This window comes from Melospiza georgiana, chromosome 9, assembly GCF_028018845.1.
Source record: "Melospiza georgiana isolate bMelGeo1 chromosome 9, bMelGeo1.pri, whole genome shotgun sequence".
In the NCBI taxonomy this organism is placed as follows: Eukaryota; Metazoa; Chordata; class Aves; order Passeriformes; family Passerellidae; genus Melospiza; species Melospiza georgiana.
The window spans coordinates 12,619,369-12,631,671 of record NC_080438.1 but is presented as its reverse complement, the minus strand read 5'-3'; the positions used below and the strand labels follow the sequence as shown (position 1 = coordinate 12,631,671).

The 12,303-nt window shown below is 38.6% G+C and overlaps 1 protein-coding gene across 3 annotated transcripts in view; it reads right to left on the bottom strand.

Annotated features, from left to right (window-relative positions):
* COL11A1 (collagen type XI alpha 1 chain) overlaps positions 1–12,303 on the bottom strand; it is a 125,050-nt gene that overhangs the window by 20,462 nt on the left and 92,285 nt on the right. For all 3 annotated transcript variants that reach the window (XM_058029854.1, XM_058029856.1, XM_058029855.1), the window contains 8 exons: positions 12,075–12,182; positions 11,488–11,595; positions 10,376–10,429; positions 6,854–6,907; positions 6,031–6,138; positions 5,395–5,448; positions 4,418–4,471; positions 4,267–4,320 (listed from right to left, as the gene is read on the bottom strand). In XM_058029854.1, the coding sequence (XP_057885837.1) occupies positions 4,267–4,320; positions 4,418–4,471; positions 5,395–5,448; positions 6,031–6,138; positions 6,854–6,907; positions 10,376–10,429; positions 11,488–11,595; positions 12,075–12,182 (594 nt within the window). The remainder of the gene's footprint in view (positions 1–4,266; positions 4,321–4,417; positions 4,472–5,394; positions 5,449–6,030; positions 6,139–6,853; positions 6,908–10,375; positions 10,430–11,487; positions 11,596–12,074; positions 12,183–12,303) is intronic.

Below are 12,303 nucleotides of genomic sequence, written 5' to 3'. Positions count from 1 at the left end.
AAGGGCTAAAAAATGTCAAAATGTTCCCTTAAAGGGCATTTGTGAAAGATGAGACCAGTTAAAGTTTCATCTCACATTAATATTTCTGTATCATTGCTCTACTAAAAAATCTGCCCCTTCCATGTATGCAGCCCTTGTTTTATCTGACAGTGATTTCCATATTCCAAGTATCAGGTACTATGAAATGCTGCATTTGGTTTAGATAACTGTTAAGGGAGTTAAATAATGTTTTGATAGAGAAGACTGTAGCTGATATATATTCACAGAGTGCATGTTTATAGCTACTAAAACCTGTGTAATCTATAGCTATTGTTGGCCCTGGTCTTTCTTTTCATTTTTAGCAACAATGGCATTAATTCAGAATCTTCTCCATAGGATATATTTCATGTTCTGTTGGGAAACAGATTTTATGATCTAATAATATATTTATTCCACCTCTAGAGATTTTTCTCTCTCTTTTTAGCAGCTCAGATCTTTTAAAAGTTACTGTGGTCTTTTTAGGCAAAGTCTTCCTCTGACAGAATTTAAAAAGAAAGACAGACATCTTAAACTACAAAGGGTCATGTCATTTTGCAGACATGCTTAATTCTGAAAACCTTATTGGATTAAGCAAGCAGAATGGTTTCTACCAAGCTAGACAAGCAGTTTAAAAGTTAAAATATAAAATAAAAATAAAAAGTTTTAAGGTTTAAAAAATGTTGTTTTCCTTATGATCAGTTCTAGAGAACTGATATCCAAAGCACAGAGATAGTGGATGGAAGGCTGCCACCTTTTGGTTAAAATCTGGGACATGGTTTTTAATTTTATAACAATGAGAGGCAACTTTGCAACTGACTGGGTTGTGAAAAGTTAGCTTTGCTCAAAAAACAAAAAAAAAAAGGGGAAATTGTAACTCTAGAAGAGAATCCCTTTTGCATAGGTCTGCATGTGTGTTATATATGATGGTTCTGTGGAGAACTAAATTTAATTGAGAGAAATTCTACAGGCTGTGTTTTCTTGGAGAGCTCTTGTTTAGAGTGTTGGAGAGATGGAGAAGGATGAGAAAAAAATCCCAATCAGGAGGTCATGTGAAGTTATTAAAAGTAATTTTTAGGATGGATGTTCAGGTAGCCTAAACTGTCACAGATATGCCTTGATTAGTTACCTTAGCAGTGTCTACACATGCGTGTGGAAAAATGATATTTACACATAAAATTGTGTGTGAGCACTTATCAAACATGTTCCTAAACTTAGAGCCAGGCTACTCAATTGATTTTGTCCTCTCACTTCCATCTGCAGTAGAAATCAATGATTAAGCATGAGAACTATTTATCTCACTTGTTTACTGTGTTGGACTCCTTATTAGTGTACTACTTTGGAAAGTTTTTTAGAACAATATAATAGGAAGAAATTGAAACCCAGATGAGTGTTGTGGTTTTGTAACTTTTTCATGCAGTAAACAATCAGACTTTTTCATGCAGTAAACCAGGTCTGAACTCTGAGAGGCTACAGAATGAATTCTCAGGTTCTACAGACCCTGGGTTTGTATTGCTCTCTAACTGATGGTTTATAACTGCTGTGGTAGGGAGAGGGGGTAGAAGAATAGCACAGTACTCAGTGCAATTATCACAAACTAAATTAGAAAGGCAAATTTATTTCATTCGGGTCTGTGGAAGTGTGGGGTTAACATTATTTGATCTGTTTCCCCTCTGTTGTAAATTCTTATGTACATTCTAAGGCACAGGTTAGAGAAGTCATGAGCAACTTCCTGCCTGTTTAGAATATCTGCATGTTAAACCTTTGATATCAAATTAGAGATGAGAGTGTGTAGGTACATTTGGTTTTCCATTTCTCTAAATTAAAAGCAGAAGAAAGTGGCTGCTCCTGGTGTGGCAGCTGGATTTAAGGGCTCTGCAGAGTGTCAGACTGGCAGGCCCTCGGTGGGGGTTACAGCAATAATAATGCAGGGCTGCAGGAGCGTTTGCAGCACTGATGCCTTTGAACATTCAGCCTCTTGTGTGCAGAGCAGGGGAAACAACAACTGGTTAAAAATGCATGGCACTAAGTGTGACAAAAATTGTTTATCTCTTCCAGAAGATAAGGGGGCTTTGAAACCCGTGTAATGAAAAAATATCTCCTGGTCAAACCATTAAAATATGCAAGTGAGCAAACCTACTTCTCTCCTCAGCAATAATACGGATGATGCTAAAATGTTTTTCCACATTCTTTACTCACTGTATTGAATTATCTGTAGTATGGTGTGTCTTTCCTGAAAGGGGTGCAGAGGCCAAAGCATGCTGACATAATAAGAAAAACATTGGGGGAAAAACGTGTGGGAAGAAAAGGAAAAGAAAAAAATGCATGTTTTGTTTAAAAGCATGACCTGTCCTCCCATTGCAGCAACTCCCCCTGAAAAAACAACTCTTGATGATATCTCAGCTGGAAATCTCATTAAATGGAACTGAAATTAAGAAGGAAGATAGCCTAAGAAAGAAAATAACCTGGCATGTACTAAAACCTGAGGAGAAGGAGGGAGGAAAGTAATTACAATTATATAAACTTCCAAAATAATACACTTGGAAGCTTCTCTTTGTGAATGCAGAGAATATGGGATATAAGCTAGAGGAAATAAAAAATGACAGCCAAGTGATAAACAGTCTGAACTTCATGTTCTTGAATTATATTTCATGGCCTAATCATCACAAACAGTGATTCTAAATCACACAGACGAGTTGCAGGGAGAAACAAAGGAGGAAGGGGCTCAGTATAAGGAAATGTGTTTAGAAAATGGCTGGAATATAATTTGATTGTGAAGTGCTGAAAATTGAAGAGGTGACTGAAACCAATGGCAAAAATTCCTATCAAGTTCAATGGGCCACAGTATTATACAAGGCGGGGTTTTTTTAAAGCACTGAATATAATTGGCTGCTACCCTGGATGTTCTCATAATTAACATTTTTCTCAGTAGTGGTCACGGGACAATTTTTTCTTCCCACAATGCCCATTATTGTCTGTATTCCACTGAAATACAGACTCTCTTTTCCCAGTAACTTTTTATTTCTCTCAACTCCTAGATTGTGTCACATTTTTGGAACTCTTCCCAGAGAGAAGAAAACAAATCCTTCAGTCCTTCATGAGGCCAAGATATTTTTTAAAGTAGACTGGATGAACAATGTCCTGAACTTGGGACATTAGAAGGAATATCCTTGTTAATAATGCAGTCAAGCAGGAGGGCATCATGTTTTGTGTGTCTTGTGCAATTTCGGGGAATAAGATTGAAAACACCAGAATGCTGCTGCTCCCAAGAGGCGAGCTGATGCTCAGAGCCACATCCTGAGAAAGAAGCACTGCAGTGAAGCACTGCCAGCTTGACACAATGACATCTCTTTGGTCTCAAAGGACAGTAAGGGACACAGAATATTTCTCCATCAAACCAAATTTTATGTTATATTATTCTAGTACACTCTTTGCCACATCCCAGAGCACTGGTAAGTGATGTAGTTGATGGGCATGTAGGAAAAAAAAAACCAAACCGTGAAACATCTGGAAATTCTTTTAAAAGGCTAGTTTAGTTAGAAAAAGGGAAATCTTGCTTCATGTTCTGAAAAGTTAAAAATATGGAAAGCTTTCTGAAAAACTACCAATACTGACATTCCTAGAGATGTCTTTTCTAGGATTCACTGACATTGATGTTTCTTTGAACATATGTGATACTCTGTGACAAATCATTAAATACTCAAGAGCAATCTACATAGTTTCTCAATAAGCAATTTATATATTGGCCTGGAATATATTTCAATTTTGTTTCCTCCATCTTGTGCTCCACTCAGGATCTTCTTTCCCATTCCAAAGTTCAGGAAAAAATTAATATTAAACCTGTAACATTACAGCAGAAGGCTTTTAGGCTTACATAGATGATGTGGTTGAGGTCATGTAGCTTGATAAAATAAACATAAACAAGCACTTTAAGACTCTCTTTTGAACTTCTTGCTTGCTCAGCACTATATAATAGTTTACTCTCTTGCTTCAAATAAATCACAGGGAAAAAAGCCCTTATATCCCTGCATATCTCATCTTTCCTTTAAAACAAGGAAGATACAATCTGGTATGTTCCTTGGGTAAAATATGAAAGTAACCAATCCCAAACAAACTCACTCCATATCCTGGCAGAAAATTTTCAGAATAGAGAACTGAAAATAGCAATGAAAATAATTTTAATGAATGAATGTCATATAGCATTCCTATTCCAATGTTTTCTCTTCCTTGGGGGTTTCCATCCACACTCACCTTTTCACCAACACCTCCAACAGAGCCAATTGAGCCCGGGGGACCTTGAGGACCCTACAGTGACAAAAGATTTTTGTTACCCAAAATATGGTCATCCAAAATAGGGTGCTTCTTACTCAATTAGCAAGACAAAAATTAGATTGATTCTTACATCAGCTCCATTAGGACCCTGGGGACCTCTGGGACCTGGTGGGCCAGGTGGACCCTGTATCAAAGAGACAATGTGATTTAACAGAATTACAGAACAGATATAGTAGAGTTACAATCAGGAAGAATTTCTGACCAATGAAAAATAATATATTCAATCTGTAGAGGGCTTTTAATCTTCACCATGCAGCAGGAACAGCAGGGCCAGATTGCTGCCTGCTGGATGAGTTCAAAAGGTGACAGGAGGGCCAGGCTGTGTCACACAGTACCTGAGCTGGACATGACCTGATGCTTAGGAGCCCCTGAGGATTGTTTCTTTCCCTGCAGGTTCCCTGCTGCCCATCCCACTGCCAGAGACCTGGAGCAGCTCAAGTGTCTGTGACAGCCCTGGGGCAGAGCTGCACCATGGTGCCTACAGATGGGCAGGAGTGAAGCAGCCACACTTGGCACAAGGTGCTGGAGGCAAAGGTATAGAGCAGAGAGCTTGCACAGCACTCAGGAACACCCACAAGGCGTTCTGTCAGCAGGAGAAACAGCTGGAAAATGCATCACCCAGGGAAAGTAAACAGAGCCAAGCAGGGTTTGCCATCTCCTGGCCTGCATACCTGACACTGCATGTTAATAACAATGGCCTGAACTCTAGGAAGGTAGCTCCAGACTCTCTAGTGCACTGGTATCTACTTTTCCTCTTTCTTTCTTGAACCTGATTGTCACTGGACCATCTCAGACACACAGAGCATCTGCTTTGCTATCTATTTTTTCAGTATTTTCTCATGTTAGATAAATCTCAATAGTAATGATGAGGGAGTAGATGTGGGAAAGCGAAGAAAATCCCAGAGAAAGTTTATGTTACACAAAATGTTTCATACTTGGTCATCAAATTCAGGAGTATCTTACCAAATGGTGAGCAATAGAGAAAAGACAATAATGTAGGGAGAATATTTATGTCCTTTAGAGTGACCAGTGAGGAAGAAGTCTTACCATTGGGCCCACATCTCCATTTTCACCTTTTTCACCTGGTGGGCCCGGCAGACCCTAAAAAACATGGGGAAGAATACTGTAAGTAGGGTCCCTGGAATGATTAGTTAAAAATCAATATGAAGCAATCAGATCTACACATCAAACCTGTGAACTTGGGAGGAGGCAGGATGGTGAAATAAGAAGAACTATTTGCATTAAAATGGAAAGAAACAGAAGGGAGCTTTTCATATTAAAGTAAATATATAGGTAATCCTAGGATGCTTAAACTAAGTGATACAATAAATTTGGGGGGAAAAAAACCCCACCAAAAATGCACACAGAAATGCTACACTGGGTGATTTTAAAAACACTGTCAGGATTGTCCAGAGCTCAGGTGGGAGTCTGGATAATTTATGCTCTGATGTGTATATATATATATACATATACACATATATATAAAAGTCCTGCTGCACTAAATCTATTGTTTATGCATGAACCCCATCAATATGGGATCTTTCCATTCTAATTAAATGATGCTATCATTTATTTAATAATAGACAGTAGTCATTCAGTTTCTGCCACAGAAATCAGTGTTCTTACACTTTTTCTGTTACATCTTGTTTTACAGCTGTAAGGTAAAATAATAAAGGAATTTACCTGCAAGCCAATAGGGCCTGGGGGCCCGGGGAAGCCTCGAGGACCTTCATCACCTTTTTGCCCAAACATCCCTTGCTGACCTCTTGGGCCTGGCTCTCCATCACCTCCCTGTTGGGAAACAATGAAGAGCAAAACTATCACAGCTCTGATAATAACAACTGGAAAAGCGCCATGGAAATGACTGGGAAACAGCTAGAAAAGGGCTCAGAATTACACCAAGTGTCCTTACAAATACATGTTCATCATCTTGGCTGGATGAAATCTGTTGCACAAACAGAATGTCAGCACGTGCTCTGGTTTAATATAGGTCAATTAGTGCTGCATTTCTCACAGAAATTTTCCCTAAGTTCCCCCTCTTTTTCACATTGGTATAAACATTCCAGCTGTTGAATACCAGTGTATATATGAGTAGCACAGGGTTCTACCACTACTCAGGGTAAAAGAAGTCAGAACCTTTCAAATAAAAATAAGAATTAATTCACTTGGTATCAGGTGGATTTTTAAAAAAGAAACTCTTTTAACTGCAGCTATACTGAGCTGCCAAACACACAACCAAACAAGTTCACTGAAAGGATGGCCTCTGTTCACTATTTACAGGGTTCAACTTTTAATAATTTTGTCAAATTATTGCCCTGCTGTAAATTTGCCATACAGTAACACCCACTCAGGCTTGTTTACAATAAAAAACTGCAAGTAAGTGGGCAGGGACAGAACTGCTAGTGGTGTTTTGAAATATATTCCTGAGTAAGGAGCAAACAGTTCAGAGAAGTCAGGATCAGCTGAGTTATGCAAGGTTGGGATTGGCTCTGAATGAGCTACTTACAGCAATCCCTGGGGCTCCAACGGGACCCTGCAGACCTGGGGGACCTGGAGGACCCTGCAACAAACACAATTCAAAGGACAAGTTAGTGATTGTGACATCTGCAATGAGATTAAAAGCAAATACGGACATGACAGAAATCCCGACTGGCACGACCACAATCTATTCAGCATTTCCATGTTTCTCCATAGAGGATGTAGCATCACAAGTCCTTTCCAAAATCACAAGTCCTTTCCATTCAGTACAAAATATCTCTCAAAAACTCCGATTTTCACATCTATAATAGACAATGTTGGCATTAGTTAGAAGCTCATTTTTAATGTTTCAGAATAAATTTCCATGTGAACATGAATCAAAATGAAATTTTTTTTTCACAATTAAAAATATGAAAACTTTGAATGAGGTTTATGTCAAATATCTCTCAAACTTTAAAGTATCATCTAAAAATCTATCTTTAATTCAAATGCTTATTATTTGGAGTAGTTTTCATGAAACCGCTAATTATTTTTGCAATGGCACAAAGCTTATTTTGACCTCTAGGAGACATGAAAAATTGCAAGTTCTTGCTGAGCACTGGGAATCACATTCTCTTTGATATTAAGTCTCTTTTCAACAGAATGACCAAAAACCCCAGTCCCTGAGAGGAATGTCTTTTTTTCATTCCCCCTGCAGAATGACAATTAAGCTATATTGCACGTAATTAGAAGTCAGTCATGCAGATGTGATATAATGAAGCTATCAGAGTACAGGAATGCAAGATCCTCCTCTATGATGAGGTGTAAATGATGTAGTAGTTTGAATCTTGTTTTTGCCACACTAGAGGAAGTAGACTGATGAAGAGTTATGCTAAGAAGGCACAAAACTCAACACCTGGCCTTGGCTAATTTTAGTCTATTCAGATGCCAAGTTGCCTGCAACTTCTAGGCTTCAAATTCTGGTTTAGAGCAGAATAATGCCATGATTTATAGACTTTGCTAGGGATAAAATCAGATTATTGTGCCCTTTATAAGGAGAATTAAATAAAGGGACTTCTTAAGTCTTGCAGTCTATTTCTTTCTCTGGGTTTTATGTATATTTTGGACCCTTTTATTTTCTAGGGAGCATGAAGCATCAAGCTCTGTATTTCTTCTCTTTTACAGTTGTATTTTTGTCCCATACCTGATGGCAATACATGAAACAAAGCTTGCTAGCCTCTGTCGTGACATGCCTAAATGAAAGGACTCTGAGGAATGCTCCAGCTGACTGGCAAGTGTTACCATGAGAAAGAGATTTGGCATGCATGGATTTTTCTACACTCTTCAAGATGCTTCAATGTGCTCCTTCATTTTATAGGCTCTGGAATGAGGCCTACACATTTTTAAACTCATTTAAAAACCCATTTTGATATAAAGCACTGTTGGAACGTACTCTGCAGTTGATTAATGAGGAGTTTTTGGACACATGGCCAGATTCTTTTTAGCCATTGCTTTGGAGGGCAAATGGAGAAAGACTGATCAGTATAATGAGAGAATCCTCAGTTAATAAAGGCAGCTGCGATAAATGAGGAGGTTTTGAAGTTCAAGGGAGGACAGCACATCAACAACAAAATTGTGCTGTCTTAACTAGAATACGCCAACATAGTTAGGCACTGGATTTTCAAACCCACAAAAAGAAATCTTTGTTAGTTTCAATGGGGAATTGAAGATTTTTCCAGCTCTTCTTAAACAGGAAAAATTAATCACTTTGATCAGGATCCTTGCTGTGATCAGGCTCTAAATGCCCACCAAGGCCTTTTGTGGGTGCTTTGAGATTGTAAATATCTGTTCTTTATGTCCTGTGATTTCAGAACTGGTACTTCCTTGTCAGAACCTTTCAGAGGTGACCAACAAGCCCTTTCTCCCTGCCCCAACAGGCATCTGTCAGCATGTTGAAAGAAAAGCAGATTTAAAATGAAAACATTCTGAAATTGTCAGGGTTGAATGACTGCAGTTGAGGGCAAACTGATTGCAGATTCAAGACATGTGACTTCAACCAGAGTTACATTCACTTCAACTAAGCCTCAACACTGAATACTGTACTTCAAGAAAAAATGTGTAATATTCTCAAATGCATTAAACCTTGAGACCGGGAATCCAGGATACATTCTCAAATGATAATGCTGCAGACATTTTATTTGTAAAGCAGGTCTGCTGGAGCAGGCCCAAATGCATCAGTACTCACTGTGGGAACTGAGGTCACAGTCTAATGCTCAGCATAACTAGCTATGCTAAAATTATCTGAAACAGAAGAGTGCAGCTTGTGTTTTTTCTCTGGATTTCTCTGATGCAAAGCATTTCTAATGAAGAGGCATGGCAAAGGGGAAAACAGGATATGCCTGTGACCACATGCAAAGCCTGAAGTGGAACTGGATCAGAGGCTGGAACTAGCTGATCCTAAAGCCCATTTCCAGCCCAAGCCATTCTGTGATTCTATGACCTGTGATTTGCTTGAGTGTGTACATATCCTCCCATAAATATAATCTGATATTATGTAAGCCATAAATTTGGTGTAATTTTTAAAAGTAACATACTGTTCTGTAACTTGTCAATCTCAAAAGTCACACTGTTTTCAAGATAAATTTACTTAGCCATGAATACCCCTGTGCTGAGTTTGGAGCTTTGCTAACTGAGAATAGTGTTGAAATATAGCAATAAAAGGGATCTTTCTGCCATTACTTCTCAATTGTTTCTCAAGGAAAACTATTCAAGTAAAGTACCAGTTTATATTGAATTTGAACGGAATTGAAAACATACCATTTTGAGTTTTTAGAAAAGAAGCCAAAATCAAATGGAAATAAATAAATGCTAGTTTTACTCTTTCTAGCTTCAAATTTCACAGTGAAAAAAAGCTTAGTTTTATATGTCTGGCCAAAAAAAAAAAAAAAGGAAGTGTTCGAACTTTAGAAATCATTTTTGAAGGTAGAAAAATGTCAAATCAAAACAGTAGAAACCTGATTAGTCCTAAGTTCACTAATAGGCCTAATGATAATATATGAAAACTTGAATAAGCCATTTCATCTGCCATCAGTTAATTGTGCTCCCCAGGAAGTAGATATCCTTTGGAAATTTTTAAAACTACATTAGTAGATTCCTCTGCCGAGTCTCCACAATTTCCATCCTCATGGCTAAGAAGCCAAAGCTGGGAATGTTCACACAGTGCAGTCAGTGAAGTTCAACACAGTAAGGGAATATATGGGAATTCGTGGTCCCTCCAGTTCAAATGCAGAATGGAGGAGTTTCAGTGATACAGGAAGGGTGCTTAAGAAAGTAATTTATATTTTGTAATGATTCTGTAAACTCTAGGAATATGAGCAATAATAAATACATGCCTGGATCTGTAAGTACAAACCTCTAGTGTTGTTTAAAAGAACATTGTTTTGAAGGAACATTTTAGGAGTGTGTCTTTTTTTCTGCTCATTTATGCATCAAAATTACCTGCATACTTCATGCATGAATACCTTTTATTTATAAAGAATAGATGTAATGCACAAAGGATTTTGCTACTCACGTTTTCTCCTTTATCACCTTTACTACCTTTCTGACCTGGTTCACCAATTTCACCCTGTAATTGAAAGTTAAAAGTTAAACTTGTTTAAAATGTTCTCCTTCACACTCAGCTGAAGTCAATATCATGGTATCTCCAAATGTTCCCTTTGATAGGATTATTCTATGTTTTATGCTGCTGCTTCAAGTGAATGCCTAAAGGGAGCAGTTCTGCAGTAATCAATAATATGTCATATTAATCTAGATATTGATTGCTGAATTGAAAAGGGCAACAAGACCTGGCTTTGAAGTATAATGCTACTGAGCTCTAAATAAAGGAAATTGTGTTGCTTATGTCACCTTCAATATGAACTTATAATGAAAGTAGCCTGATTTATAGACTCATGTAACTGTTTATGACTGAACTACTTCTTCTCACTGGAGCGTACAGTATTTCCAAACTTCAAAATTATTCAAATCACCAAGAAACCACATTAGAAAATAATGTTTTCTTTATACAATAATAAAAGACAATTAAATTAAATCACAGAAAATACCATCTATGGGATAAATAACACTCGTGAATCACAAAAATGAATGTTAAAATCTTTACCTTTACCCTGTGCTAACTAAGAGAGAAGTGCTTGGTCAAGCAACCACACCAGCTGATCCTGAAAGGTGTCATATTTTAAATTCTGCCAGAGGTCAACAGGACATCTCTGCTGTGAACATAATTATTTTGACACCCTCAACCTACCAGCACAACCTCTGGTGGTTTTGAAATCCCTGAATATTACTGAAGACATTTCATCTTATTCAGTAAACCAAATTTCTAAAATAGGCAAAAATTAATTTTGGCATCATTTGCCTTATTTTGCCACACTTTTATCCTTGTTTCTTTGCCAGGATAAATGTTATTCTACTAGCTCTTTAATACAAATCCCCGTGTCCTGTGTCCCTCAGACATTTGGTTATAGAAGAGGTTTTAAGGTATTTTTTGCAGTAGGCAGAGGGAATCTGGGGGAGTCAGGGCTTAGATTTGTTGCTTTGACACCCTGTTTATTGTGAGGAGAGCTACAGAGAACGTACTGACAGATCTTCTCCCAGATGCACTAATAACCAATTACAATGATTCACCTTGTCGCCATCTTCTCCAGGAGAACCACTGGGGCCAGCAGGACCAGGAAGTCCTACAGGACCCTGTATTCCATCACGTCCAGCTGGGCCTTGGGGACCTTTTTCACCCTGTTTTTGAAGAAAATGAAACAATCCACATTATCACAGGGGAGTAATGAATACTTCAGGACGGGGAGTCCCAATACCAACACAAAATTAAAACACCCACCCCCTCCAAAAAAAACCCCCAACAAAACAGAAAACACCCCAACAGAAAGAAAACTATCAAGAGAAGAGAATATATAAGAGAATTATATGAAGTAATAATGGAAGCTGATGTCAAATACACTTTTACTCTAATGCAGAGTGGCTGGGTACAAAGTTTTAATGAAAGACTGATTTATATCCACTCCCTGCTGTGACAGTAACAGGTTTAACACTCCTGGTCTCAGACAGCACGATGAGAAATGTTTTACTGTGTACATATTTGTAAATCCAAAATGAGTGGGTTGGTGTTGTGAGAATGCATGTTGAACAGAGTGGGAGCAAGCACTTTTGTGGAATGAGAGGTGAGCACAGGGATATTTCCAGGGGCCGTGGTTACTCACGGGAGCTCCCTTCTCTCCAGCGGGGCCCGGGGGGCCCTGGGGGCCGGGCCGGCCCGGCAGCCCGATGGGGCCAGCGGTGCCCGCGGCTCCACGCTCTCCCGGCGAGCCCTGGGAACACAGAGGAGAAAGGGATGAGGGATAAAGGGACTCTGAGAGCCTGGGAATGCTGCAGGTTTTCATGAGGCAAGTCACCTGAGAGACTGTTCAGCAGTGTGAGTTCTGCTGGTTG